General features: G+C 42.3%; 1 protein-coding gene across 1 annotated transcript; it reads right to left on the bottom strand.

The window, feature by feature from the left end:
- Positions 1–481: 481 nt before the first annotated feature.
- si:dkey-183i3.5 (uncharacterized protein LOC566445 homolog) lies at positions 482–10,154 on the bottom strand. Its single transcript, XM_048983216.1, has 10 exons — positions 7,314–10,154; positions 6,194–6,405; positions 5,843–5,903; positions 5,634–5,729; positions 4,444–4,620; positions 3,529–3,654; positions 2,900–3,013; positions 2,193–2,299; positions 1,375–1,688; positions 482–1,186 (listed from the first exon to the last, which is right to left on the bottom strand). Exons 1-10 carry the CDS (start codon positions 7,854–7,856, stop codon positions 1,167–1,169), a joined length of 1,770 nt encoding a protein of 589 aa, XP_048839173.1. The 5' UTR covers positions 7,857–10,154; the 3' UTR covers positions 482–1,166.
- Positions 10,155–12,382: the final 2,228 nt, after the last annotated feature.

Below are 12,382 nucleotides of genomic sequence, written 5' to 3'. Positions count from 1 at the left end.
TTGTGCAGACTATCCCAGGGTTGTTTGGAGATATTGTTCTGCCAGTGATTTTTAGGTCCACATTGGGGCACCTACCAAACGGAATATGCCTTTGGAAGCTGACCAAGTAGTACATCACAAGATGCCCACACCATCTCAGCTGATTCGATCCAAAGGAGGAGCCTTTCTGTTTCAAGGTCCCTCTGGAGCACCAAACATCTTACACTGTCATGGGGAGTGAGCCCAGCGGCTCCTCATTTAGGCAGCTTGTACTTGCAGTCTTGTCCTTTAAACCATTACCCATGAGTAGTGATGGCTAAATGAAGCTTCATGAACCATTTGCAGTATTTTTTGCCACCACTAGATGGTGCTCTTGGTTTGCTCTGAGCCCTTTTTTTGAACAGACAGCACCATCTAGTGGGGTCAGAAAATACAGCAAGTGGTTTATGAATCTTCATTTGTTCATCACTGAAGTTCAGAGGAAGGTGTTTCTAGAAATTGCTAGTTTGCTATTTGCAGTCATTTTATTGATAAAACAGCCGGAGTACAGGTATACAGGTGGACATTTTTAACGTATCACTCTACAGTAATAATTTTGCACAGTGAATGTGTCAGAATTATTAAAATTCAGCATTTTACTCAGCCAGCCAATGAACTCCACATATAACAACTGTGAAATTGAACATTAACAGATTTAGCATTTAATTGGCAATACCGTCAAATCCTGTATTTATACCTAGACTACAGCAGAACATTTTGTGCTTAACTCCTTGATTTTGCACTTCTGTGTGCGTGCTGTGCTGACAGGATTTGTAAGACATTTTTTAATAAGATCAGCTTTCAGCTGAAGTATTATTTTTTGGGAAATACCATTGTAAATGTCAGAATACATCATCAGAATATCTTCTGAAATAACAAGAGGGATATATGTTTAGAAAAGGTCTATAAAATATCCATTGTATGATGCATCAACGTCTTTAGAGGATAAGTTTGATTTAATTTCTGTGGAATTGTGCAATCAGAAGTAAACAAATCTGCATTTGTGATTAGTATGCTATAAAAAAGAAACAGGTGAAGAAGATATGCATTGTGTTAATATTAAGCCGACACTGGCGCCCCTAGTGGAAGCTTTTCCCATTTTTGCAGTGATGCAGTGCAGGTCTGGTATGTGGGTTTGCAGCTGGTGCTTAGTAGACAGTGGAGGAAACTGTTGAAAAGAGAAGAGACTCATTCAAAACATTGACAGTGAGTGCAAAAAATATATTGCTAATAGGTGATGTAAAACATGGCTAGATTTCTTACTAGCAAACAAAAAATGTGCTTCTTTCCCTCAGCTGTTGCTGAGTTTTTTTTACTGTACCTATAAACTAACTACTGATGACTGACTTCACTCACGTGCACTGCTGTTGAGGCTCGATGACATCAGGCTGCCGCCTCCCCCGCCCAGGCCGAGCCCTCCTCCCAGTGCCAGTCCGGCACCAAGGCCTCCTCCCAGTCCGGCACCAAGGCCTCCTCCCAGTCCAGCACCAAGACCACCATAACCGCCCCCGAGGCCAAAGCCTGAGCCTAGTGCAAATCCGAGTCCTCCACCGGCACCCAGTCCTCCGGCTCCAGCTGCCAGGGAGAAGCCGGCCCCACCCCCGCCCCCAACTCCGCCCCCTACTGCAGTCTTGGTCATGTGCACGGTGACACCTCCACCTGACTTCAGCCTGAAGAACAATAAGCACAACATCCCAAATAGTCACAGACCTGAATGATGCTTGCTCTTTAAATTAGACCTATTATTTAAGTTGTCCCGCAGCTATTCAAACCCATATATGTCCAGCATCCGTCCATCTATTATCAAAACCCACTTGTCCTTTGCTAGGTTGTGGGGGGTCCGGAGTTCAACACTCCCCTACATATCATTAAATACATGCACTTATTTCTTAAAGTGTTCTCACTGCACCATACAGCCACAAATAACAGGCCCAATTAATTGTTAATTTGCATAGTAATAATGGCTTATGTATAACTGTAGAGCACATATAGGGAGCAGATCACTGGTATATCACTGCATTTATATTCAGTGGGTTACATGTTCAAACTGACACGCAAGGTAAGTTTTCATCCTGTCCTCTTGTACATAAACTGTTACCATCCCAGCATCCCAGCAAGTGTTTATGCAAACAGGGACAGATGTTTGTTATGCAGATGCTGTGATGGCTCCTCACCTGTTCTCCTCACTGTCCAGGAGTTTCTTATAAGCTGTGATTTCCACATCCAGAGACATTTTGCTTGCCAGCAGTTCCTGGTAATCTTGGCCATATTGAGCGATTTGCTGAAACAGAATGATGCCACAGAAAAATCAATATACAGTAAAAAATGACACCGGACGTGTTTATAAATGCAGGTGAACAACAAGATATGTGAGATGGTTCAAGTTCACAGTCAGCAGTCAGCAGTGATTCTCAGCCTTTTTGTATCGTGACCCAATTTTTACCATGCCAGCTCAGTCATGACCCTATATCAAATATAGGTCTAAATTAAGGCTATGCTCGAGCACGCAGTGCACCCTGCAATTTACGCCAATCAATGCCTGTCACACAAATCTGATTGGATGTGCCAGTGATTTTAAGTTAAGCATCTGTGGTTTGGCTTTTTGGATTGGTTGAGTGCGTCTGCAGACCTAAGGCTCATTTATATAGGTTAATTCTATGACGGGCTGGGAAATCTGACTGTGGATCAGCATAGGAGCTTGCTAGTTTTAAAATGCTTACATTTCCAACTCTGCCTCGCAACCCTTTCAGAAATTGCCATGACCTTAATTTAGGTCATGACCCATGGGTCAGGAATCACTGATATAGTTTGTAACAGGGGATGCCTAGAGAAGCTAATCTGCAGGCAGGAGGAGGTCAAAGGCTCATGTCCGTCGGCGTACCTTTCTGATGTCATCAAGCTGTGACTTGAGGGTTAAGACTTGATCCTGGTACGTCTCAGTGTGTGAGTTGGTATGGGCCTCCGCATCCTCTACCTGAGACTCCAGTTGATGGTTCTGTAGGTTATATATCAGTAAAGGTTAAATGAAGCTTCGTGAACCATTTGCTATATTTTTTGACTGCACTAGATGGCAATGTTGGATTGTTTTGGGGCATGCTTTGGGGCATGCTTTGGGGCATGCTTTGAGCCCTTTACTGAAGAGAAAGCCCTATATGGAGCACCATTGGAGCATAAATACTCGTAGTATATTTTCTGTTTTCAAAAAAGGTATTACATTTTGTAATAGAGAAAACAGCAAGAAGTATATGCTTTAACTGGTCATGAGATACTGTTTAAATGTTCTTTGGCTGGAATTCCGCTGGTATTTTATGTTGTTCTGGAGCCAACCCCCACCAGCACAAAATGGTTTCCAAAAGTGCAATATGTAAATACGATGCTTTTAATAAGCATAACGTTTTTTTTTTGTTGTTCTTCAACAACTAGCAAGATACTCATTTATTGTTTTTTTTTGGTGCAGGCTGATTTAAGGTGTTTTCTTTGCTTGGGGTCTGTCTCAGTACACAAACATACCGCTGACTTAATCCTGTCAATCTCCCTCTGCACCGAGTCGATCTGCAGTTTGTAGACGCGAAGCTCCTCCTTTGCGTTGGTGAGTGACTGGGTATTGGGCTGAGTGCTGACAGACATCATGGAGAGCTGCAAAGGAGTCAGGGAGATCCGTAGGTAATCATACACATCTCAAACCAGGTACTGATGTTTTTTTTCTCTTAATAAATCACAGTGGACGTCATTATTGAGTAAAGCATATCAGTCGTGTTTAAACGTGCTCAGCACAATGCAGAATATACGTTTGTCTCAGTAGAATTTGCTCAAGCTTAATGAAATAATAAAACTCTCCTGCACAGTAGTACTGTGAATATCCACTAGATGGAGACAGCTACTTTGAAATATAAAAGCGGGCAAATTTTAAAAAGGGTCAAATAAGCGTGCGTCAAGAAAACTGACGACAACATGAATAAATTAGCAGAACGCACCTAGATTTCTAAATCTGTGAGTGAAAGCACAGGAAGACAGAAGTGACGGCAGCTTACAAAGATGTTATTGCATGGAAAAAGAGAAAGATCACAGCTTTTAAGATTAAAAATAACATGCCGAAATAGAGATGACAGCACCAGGGTTCATTATCGTAGTATTCAGCTAAGGAGGGGTGTGTGTTAACAGATCTTATTAATAATTCACTTTGCCTTTTGGTGTTTGGAAGAAGCCATTGCTTGAAATGCTTGCATCGGCAAATCGCAAATGTATTTTACAATTACTGGAAATTATACCAGACAGTATAATGCATTAAGCGGATAAAGCATTTCAGCATAGTAACTGGATCATAAATGTGTGTCTTATTATTTGATTTAGCTCGCTTATTCTAATTAGAGATGTCAGCCTCGGTAGGGTTTAGCTGCCGGAGTGGTGTGGGAGAAGCAGCCTTACACTGTCCTGGACGGACAGGAGAGCGTCCTGCTTGCTATTCTGGGCCAGCGACTCGTAATGCGCCTTCACTTCGGCCAGCGCCGAGGTCAGATCCTGAGCCTGGGCCGTGTTGTCCACTGAGATGGAGAAGGCTGATTTCACGCCGCCTGTTACAATGTTTCTCACCTCCTTCACTTTCTGGAAGCACAGGGGAAAAAAACAAATAATTAACGTCAAACAACTTCGGCGACATGAACAATCAGTATCAACATAAACACGTAACTGTAGCTGTTTCCCCACTCAAGCGAGATTTAAATACACATAAAAGTAGCGATACTGTACAAAGGGCCGGAGTTCCCTTTATCGCAACACACTCATTAACATGCACTGTGAGTATTTGATTGATTTTAACAGAAGAAGCTTTTGGAGCATTTGAATTTCCGTGATTGATGGGAAGACAGGAGAGTGTCAGATGGGAGGGAATTTTAATAGTACAGAGTGCCGTAGCGGAGCATATCCTCTGTGGGGCTTGTACGGTGACACATCTCATTTATAACGTACTAGGCGCTTAAACTGCGAGCGATTCCTTTTCGGCAGGCGCATAAGGAAATGAGAAGCGCTTATTCAAAATGTTTTTTTTTCTCCACCATCATTTTCCTTCACTGGCTTCTGCGTTCCATTAGTGTCATTGGGAAATGAAAGGAAACGTTATTTGTGGATTTAGTTTTTTTCCCCCCGTGTTTTTCATGGATCATATACAGAGAAAATTACGTAAGTGACATGCAAAGTAAATTACATTAAAATCCATAGTGATGGATGAAAATTGCAATCATGCTAATTGTGGTTTGCAGTATACATATATAACTAGTGAAATTAATTGAACTGATACACATACACATATACAGTAACACTATATAACAGTGTATGTGATTACAGTCCACAGTTTATACATCAACGTTGTCAGTTTTGCTAAAGGGTTGCATTAAAATAGCCTGAATTATCATGCTAATTTTAACAAGGGGTTGACAATGAGGGCAAATTAGATAGAAATTACGCTTCAGGGATTTTTTTTTCAGGAAATCGCATAACATGAATCTAAGATGAAGTACAGGCAACATCTGTAAATAGGGGACTATATTTAATGGTTGAAGTCAAGTTATTTTGAGAAGCTATTGCAGAACTACAAAGGTTTAATCTTGATACACACTTACAGCATCATAGACTTGCTTGGACAGAGCAATCTGATCCTCCAATCCACCAATGGTGGTCTGGAGCTCAAAAATGGTCAAGTATAGATTGTCCACCTCCTGTAGACAAACATACAAGGAAAACATTTTGAGCAAATGATGACAAGTGTTCTCAAAGGTGAAGCACATATTAAATACTGTGTATATTTTTGGAGAGAATAAGAAAGACTAACCTCTTTTAAATTGGTCCAGTCGGTCTCTAAGGTCTTGGTCTGAGATGTTTCCTCCTCAAGCCTTTAAGGAAAAAAAAGCAATAGTCAAACTAAACAACCTTTTGGAACTTGAGATTTTCCACATATCCTTCCATTAGTGATGGACATATTGACACTTAATGAACCATTTGCTGTATTTTTTGACCCCATTAGGTGGTGCTCTTGGTTCAAACAAATCATGCCCCAATGCAAATAAATAGCGCCATCTAGTGCAGTCACAAAATACAGCAAATGGTTCATGGAGTGGCATTTTGTCCATCACTGCCTTACATGTAGTACAGCTGGAAGCAAAGAAACGACAAACAAACCTACTTGGACTGAACATCGTCGATGATGTTCTTGTAGTGCTCGATTTCAGCAATAATAGCTTCCTTGGTTGTGGTTAGGTTGTCGATCTGAGTCTTGTAAGTCCCAATAGCGGAGGTAAGGAGGATGGATGTGCTGGCAGGTCCGCCCTGGTCTGGGTTGGTGAACATCGAGATCTTCGCCTTGAGAATAGCGTTTTGCTGCTCCAGCATTCGGGCCTGTCAGTGGAAGAAAAAAAATGGAATACGCAGCCCGTAGTCAAATCACAAACATTTTCATGAGTGGAATTTAACACAGCAAATGGATACTGTTCATTTTTGAATTATTAAACACATCTTAAGTTTTATAGTTATATATTAAGACATGCAGGACATACACTGAAGAAGCATGCTTGGGCGGAGAGTATCCCTGACAGTGCAGATAGATGGCTTTAATTAATGAGATTACCCTTCAGCGGTCCAGCAGCACTCAGACCTACTGCAATGGCGCTACGTTCTACGAATGCTGTTTTTCAGAAGATTTATTGCCGGTGCCGGGGAGTCATGAGTGCCTCCACATTTAATTCTCCTGCTTCCCGGCTGTCATTTAAATGCTATGTGGTCAGAATAGCAAAAACCTTTACTGTCTGCATTCTGGATTCTGTTTTGCTGTTGAATGACACTGTGCAGTACATAGCCCATCACATTTGGTATAACTAATCTCATATTGATTTACACTCATTTCTCTAACATGAACATTACATGGTGAATCTATCATTTCTCCATGTCTTGTATGTAAAACAATTCCTCACTATCGAAGCTACAATGAAAAAGGAGATCAGTGATGTGGAGCTAAAGTGTAAAGGGGAAATTGGGGTCATTTTGAAGGAAGCACAGATCAGACTGTGTCATGTAAAGATTAATCAAAACATGGATGTAGGAGAAATTCCAAAGATATATTCACCTGCACACAATTCAATACTCGTGCTTGAAAGATAAATAAACCTAAACAGAAATCCAGTTGCTGAATATTCAGAGTAGGATAATATGTATACATGGAGTTGCATCTGTTAAGCTCTAAATAACACTAAGGCAATAGCTCGGAGTGCCCCACATTACATGTGTAAGAATGCTGTTGAACAACCTACCTTGTCGATGAAAGAGGCGAATTTGTTATTAAGAGCCTGCAGCTCATCCTTCTCTTTCATGCGGGTGAGTTGAACTGCGTCTACAGATGGCAGCGAGGGGTCGATGGCAGGAAGAGGACTGACGCCTGCATCAATGGTGGTCGTGGAACTGAGGAAGGATGGGTTGTAGCCGTATCCCCCGATTTTGAAGACGCGCCCCCCTAGACGAGCCCGGAGTGGAGCCACACCTGCTCTAAAGCTTGCCATCTTGCCAAGGGCAGAGGCTCCGGCACCGAGGCCTAGTCCGGCACCTCCTACCAGAGCCAGGGCCCCCGCACCTACTCCTCCACTTAAGCCCAGGCCACCTCCCAAACCCAACCCTCCACCCAAGCCCAGACCACTTCTGAAGCCAAGGCCCGACCCCACCCCTGCCGATGCCCCTAGCAATCTGGACATTCCCGAAGTAGCACCACCACCCCGGGATCCTGAGAAGACCCGGTTGCCTCCATAAGTGGCACCGAACCTCACTGCGCCCCCAGTGACTCTTAAATTTGTCTCAGGCATGTCAGCTGTAGAAGTGGGTTCAGGTCTCAGAGCTCTGAGTCCTCTGAAGCAGGCGAGATCTCCCAGGGATGCTGACCTGCTTTATACACCTCTCTGCTGACGTGGGGCCACTTAGGTTCAGCGCTCTGATTTGTTGCCCCAGCTGTCATCGTCACTCGAGGACTCAGGCCAGGAGGAAGGCTGGAGTGTCTCCTGCAGGCACACGCATCTTCCAAAAACATGTTGGGATTGATCTTGTAGCCTGGGGCCGTGTGTGATTGAATGGGCCTATAACGCTCAGTTTCTATACCCTATAGCAGGACTGTGCTGAAAAATCTAATCCTTTAAAAGTGTGTCCTTACTCTGCTGTTATAAAAACAGTAGCTTGTTTTTGGCTTCCACCATAAAGGTAGCATTCAGTCTTTTTTTCCATTAATGATTTATATCATGCGATTAAATCTTTCACTGGATGGTTTGACTCATCAATCATCAATCAGACATCTCAGAAGACAGCAGGTGAGCCAATCATCTTCAGGCTATGAGTACAGACATGCGGGAGACGCGTATGGAATTCAATTTGCTGGATTTCGCCCTTCAAAATGGGAAGGCTCTCTAATATATCATCATATCACAGCGTCATGTGTTCCCCAAACATTCCTGATTCAATCCAGTGCTGATCTTTGCTAAAGTCCTTAGCCTCCGACAAACACATGATCCATGGTGGTACCAAGCTGGCTGTCCCTTCCTGAATAATGTGCCAGCTCAGGTTTTACACCTTTCCCCCTCTCCACCATACTGCATATTAACTGTTGCAAGGATCCACTTTCTGCAGAGTGAGCCACGCGTCCATCCCCTTAGCAGGAAAAATGACAATCTCCTCCAGGTCTTCTATTATGAGAACAATTAAGAACATGCTTTTCTGGAAGGTTGCCATGGCAAATCTGTGCCGTTCTGAAAGACACCTGGCCTTCGGCCATTACACAAACGTTAGTGCTGTTGGCTCGCTACTCCTTCTCAAGGTCACCAGCGCTGTTCATTAATCCCTCCCTGGAATTTCATAAAGGATCCCATGGGATTTTACCATTATTCATATTTCATACTATTCATAGCAATGAACAACAAAAAACAGTCTTGCGTGAATGTTTATCACACCATTTTAAAATCTGCTTTCGCTGGGCAGGTCAAATCACCCTCTAAATGAACCTTGACTTCTTTCACTTCTCTGCAGCAAGCCTTAAGAGGATAAACAACATTCTATATGCACACGAAAGCACCAATGGGAAAGATGGTGGCGCAGGAGGTAGTGTTATTGTTCGGTAACTGGATGGTTGCCGGTTCAAGCCCAGGTTCCTCCTGACCCCATCAAAGTGTCCTTGAGTGAGACACTGAACCCCAAATTGCTCCCGGTGTGCAGGTTGGTGCTTTGCATGGCAGCCTCTGTCACTGGTGTGTGAATGGGTGTGTGTGGATGGGTGAATGTGAGGCATGAAATGTAAAGCGCTTTGAATGCTCGTAAGGGTAGAAAAGCGCTATATACATGCAGTCCATTTACCAATGTCTTTGATTAGACCCTGGCTTAGACACAAGGTCGTATCTTTCAAAAAGGCTAAAAATCGGTCATAACACTGAATCTAGTTTTATGAAAAATCACACAGAAGAAAATCCATATATGTAAAACATCTAGCTTCAGACCAGTAGGTCTTTTTATATTCCTGTAAGATAGTGGGAGGCTGGAAAATGACAAGGGGCTGGGTTTGTGGTGATCTTCTTTAATTCTACGCATCAGCTCTGTGCCTACAGACCCCTCAGATAATGAAAGGTAGATACCTGGATTGTAGTGAGCGACTTGTTAGAAGTGAAATAAAGTCGGCTCCAGGCTCTGACTGAGCCGAGGGTGGAATTCTCATGTGCTGAATGAAAGACCGTGTTCTTGTTTTGTAGCTTGTGTAGAGATTTTGAGTTTGCCTTTCCTCAATAGGCCTCAGTCCCATTCTCTGGTTATTAATAATAAAGCCGTTACGATTATTCAAGCTGCTCATTTGTCAATGAATTCCGATCCCAGCCTGCCACAGTCATTATAATCGGAAACAGACAAAAAAAAACACACTTATTTGTGAATGTTCCTTCTTGACAATGAGCAACCAGAAGGTAGATTGTCATTGTTTTCTCATTCCTTGTTGATGGGGAACAAAAATGAAATGGGATTTGCTGCTGAGAGTCGTATTAGGTGCCATTCTGTTTTATTTGTAATCCGCAGCACATGGACCAACAACATGAGGTGATGAGAAGGAAAATAAAAGAGAATTTGAAAACAGCTGGTTAATTTTTGTTTGCAGAACAGAGAACTTCTCATGCACAAGAATTTTGAATGGGGGGGGGGTCACATGATATGACAATATTCCTAGTACGTTTTAAAGTGATAAGAGGCTACGTCACATATGCAGGGATGGGGGGGGGGATTTGAATCTGCATGTGTGGAGTTTGCATGTTCTCCCCATGTGGCGTGTGTTTTACACAAGAGTCCCAAAATGTTAAGGTGATAGACAAATTGACGCTTAGAAAATACCCATAGTATGTGATTGTGCGTGTGCGCCCTGGATGGAAGAGGGATGATTTGTTCAGGGTTTCAAAGGAATAATCATCTACAGAACAAAACACAAATCAAATAGAAAAGAAAACACAAGTGGAGATTATTTTCGAGGAATATTTCCCACTTAGGATCACCGAGAAGCCTGGCGTCTCAAAGATACGACAGAAAACACCAAAGTTCACCTTGAACATAGCAGATCTCAGAGCACCAGGCGATGCAGCCGCACGCAGACAGACAATAAAATCACGCATTTCTTGCTGTAGCTGAGCCCCAAAACTACATTACTGCGTCCAGATGAGCACAAACAGACAAGATAAAAAGAGATGGGCCACCGTTTATTATTCCCCGCCCTTTTAACATGCAGTGTTCCTCCACTTGTCACCACTGCGCTCGCCTTCCTGCACGTTGCCCCACGCAGGGCTCCCAGCACAGAGCATCTGACTGCTAAACAGCTGGTGCGCCAGTTCTCCGTGGGCTGAAAGAGCGACTCCAATAGGGGTCAGCAAATGGAAAATCCGGCAACTGTACAACCCTAGCGAGGTAAACGCGAGAGCTGATAATCCATCCATCCATCCATTTTCCAAACCGCTTATCCTACTGGGTCGCGGGGGAGAGCTGATTATAAAAACTGTAAATAAATTATTAATTAGCAAATGAAAAACGCTGACTTACAGGACACGATCGCTTACCTGACCCCCCCCCCCCAAACTGCCTGTCACGAATACATACAGCTTACTGCCTAAACGATTTAGTGAGAAATATAATTAATGCATCATTAGTGCTTGGAAGACTGCCACAGCTCTCCATATTAGGCATCCAAACCAAATATATAATTACAACAAAAAGGACAAAAATACATGAGGTGGGCGATTGAAAATACCATGCCTTCAAAATGCTCAGTATTTATGGCTGCCTTCCCAGACTACGTTGGTGTACATAAAAAAACCTTGATTATTGCTGTATACTAATTAACCTTGTAATATAGTATATACGCGGGCTTTTTGCATTGGCTGTGAAGGGCAATCGGATATTCCGGAGCCCATTGGAGTTCGGTGAATGGACAGAAATGGAACAGACCACAGGTTGCTGACAAACTTGATGCCAGAAATATAGACAGTGATCTAAATTTCAGAGCCTATGCCTGCACAGTCTACTGCGCCACCACATCCAGCTGACTAACCGATGTCCTTACATGCCTTCCAGGATGATTCTTTTTTCTTTTCTTTGCTTAAGATGCATCTGAGTAACAGCTGTGACACACAGAGGGGAAATCTCCACTATACTTCAAGAGCATTTCAAATATTTAAAATATTTGCAGACGAAGTCGAGAAAGATCTGGAGATCTGTAAGTTTCAATAATGGGTCAGTAGCACACCTGACACTTGAGGAAAATATTGCGATATTTAAAGTGTTCGTTTACAAACCATATTTTGCAAATTCAAAATGGCCTCCAACGGAGTGGTTAAATAATGTGTTAGAAACAATATACCCGTGCTTAACATAAGGTGAAATGACATCTAGATTATTAGATGACTTTTGAGATTTAAAATGACAAAACTATTATCTTGAAACTGACTCATGTAGCTTAATAAAAATGCAAACAATATTCAGAACTTTTAACTTGAAGACTACAGAAAAAGAATGGTAGGCTACAATTTTAGGTATAATAGGGTTTTTAGGCATAAAGTGTTTTATATTTCATTGAAGAGTACAATCTATACCTTCCCATATATTTCAATTGAACGATACAGCAATTAAATACAAAATAACGAGAATGAATGGATTCTAGTTTATTATACTTAAGTTTCACTATAAATATCTCCCTTTATAAGCAAAACATATAAGCAAAACAAGTAATAATAACAATAATATAATCCAATGCAAGGAAACAGGTTGAATCAAACACAGCACTATGAAACAAACTTAAGAAACCCCTCGCAAGAAACCGTTTAACTAA

Source organism: Brienomyrus brachyistius, chromosome 18 (assembly GCF_023856365.1).
Source record: "Brienomyrus brachyistius isolate T26 chromosome 18, BBRACH_0.4, whole genome shotgun sequence".
Classification (NCBI taxonomy): Eukaryota; Metazoa; Chordata; class Actinopteri; order Osteoglossiformes; family Mormyridae; genus Brienomyrus; species Brienomyrus brachyistius.
Note: the sequence above shows the minus strand (reverse complement) of the source record. Positions and strands in the feature narration are given on the sequence as shown.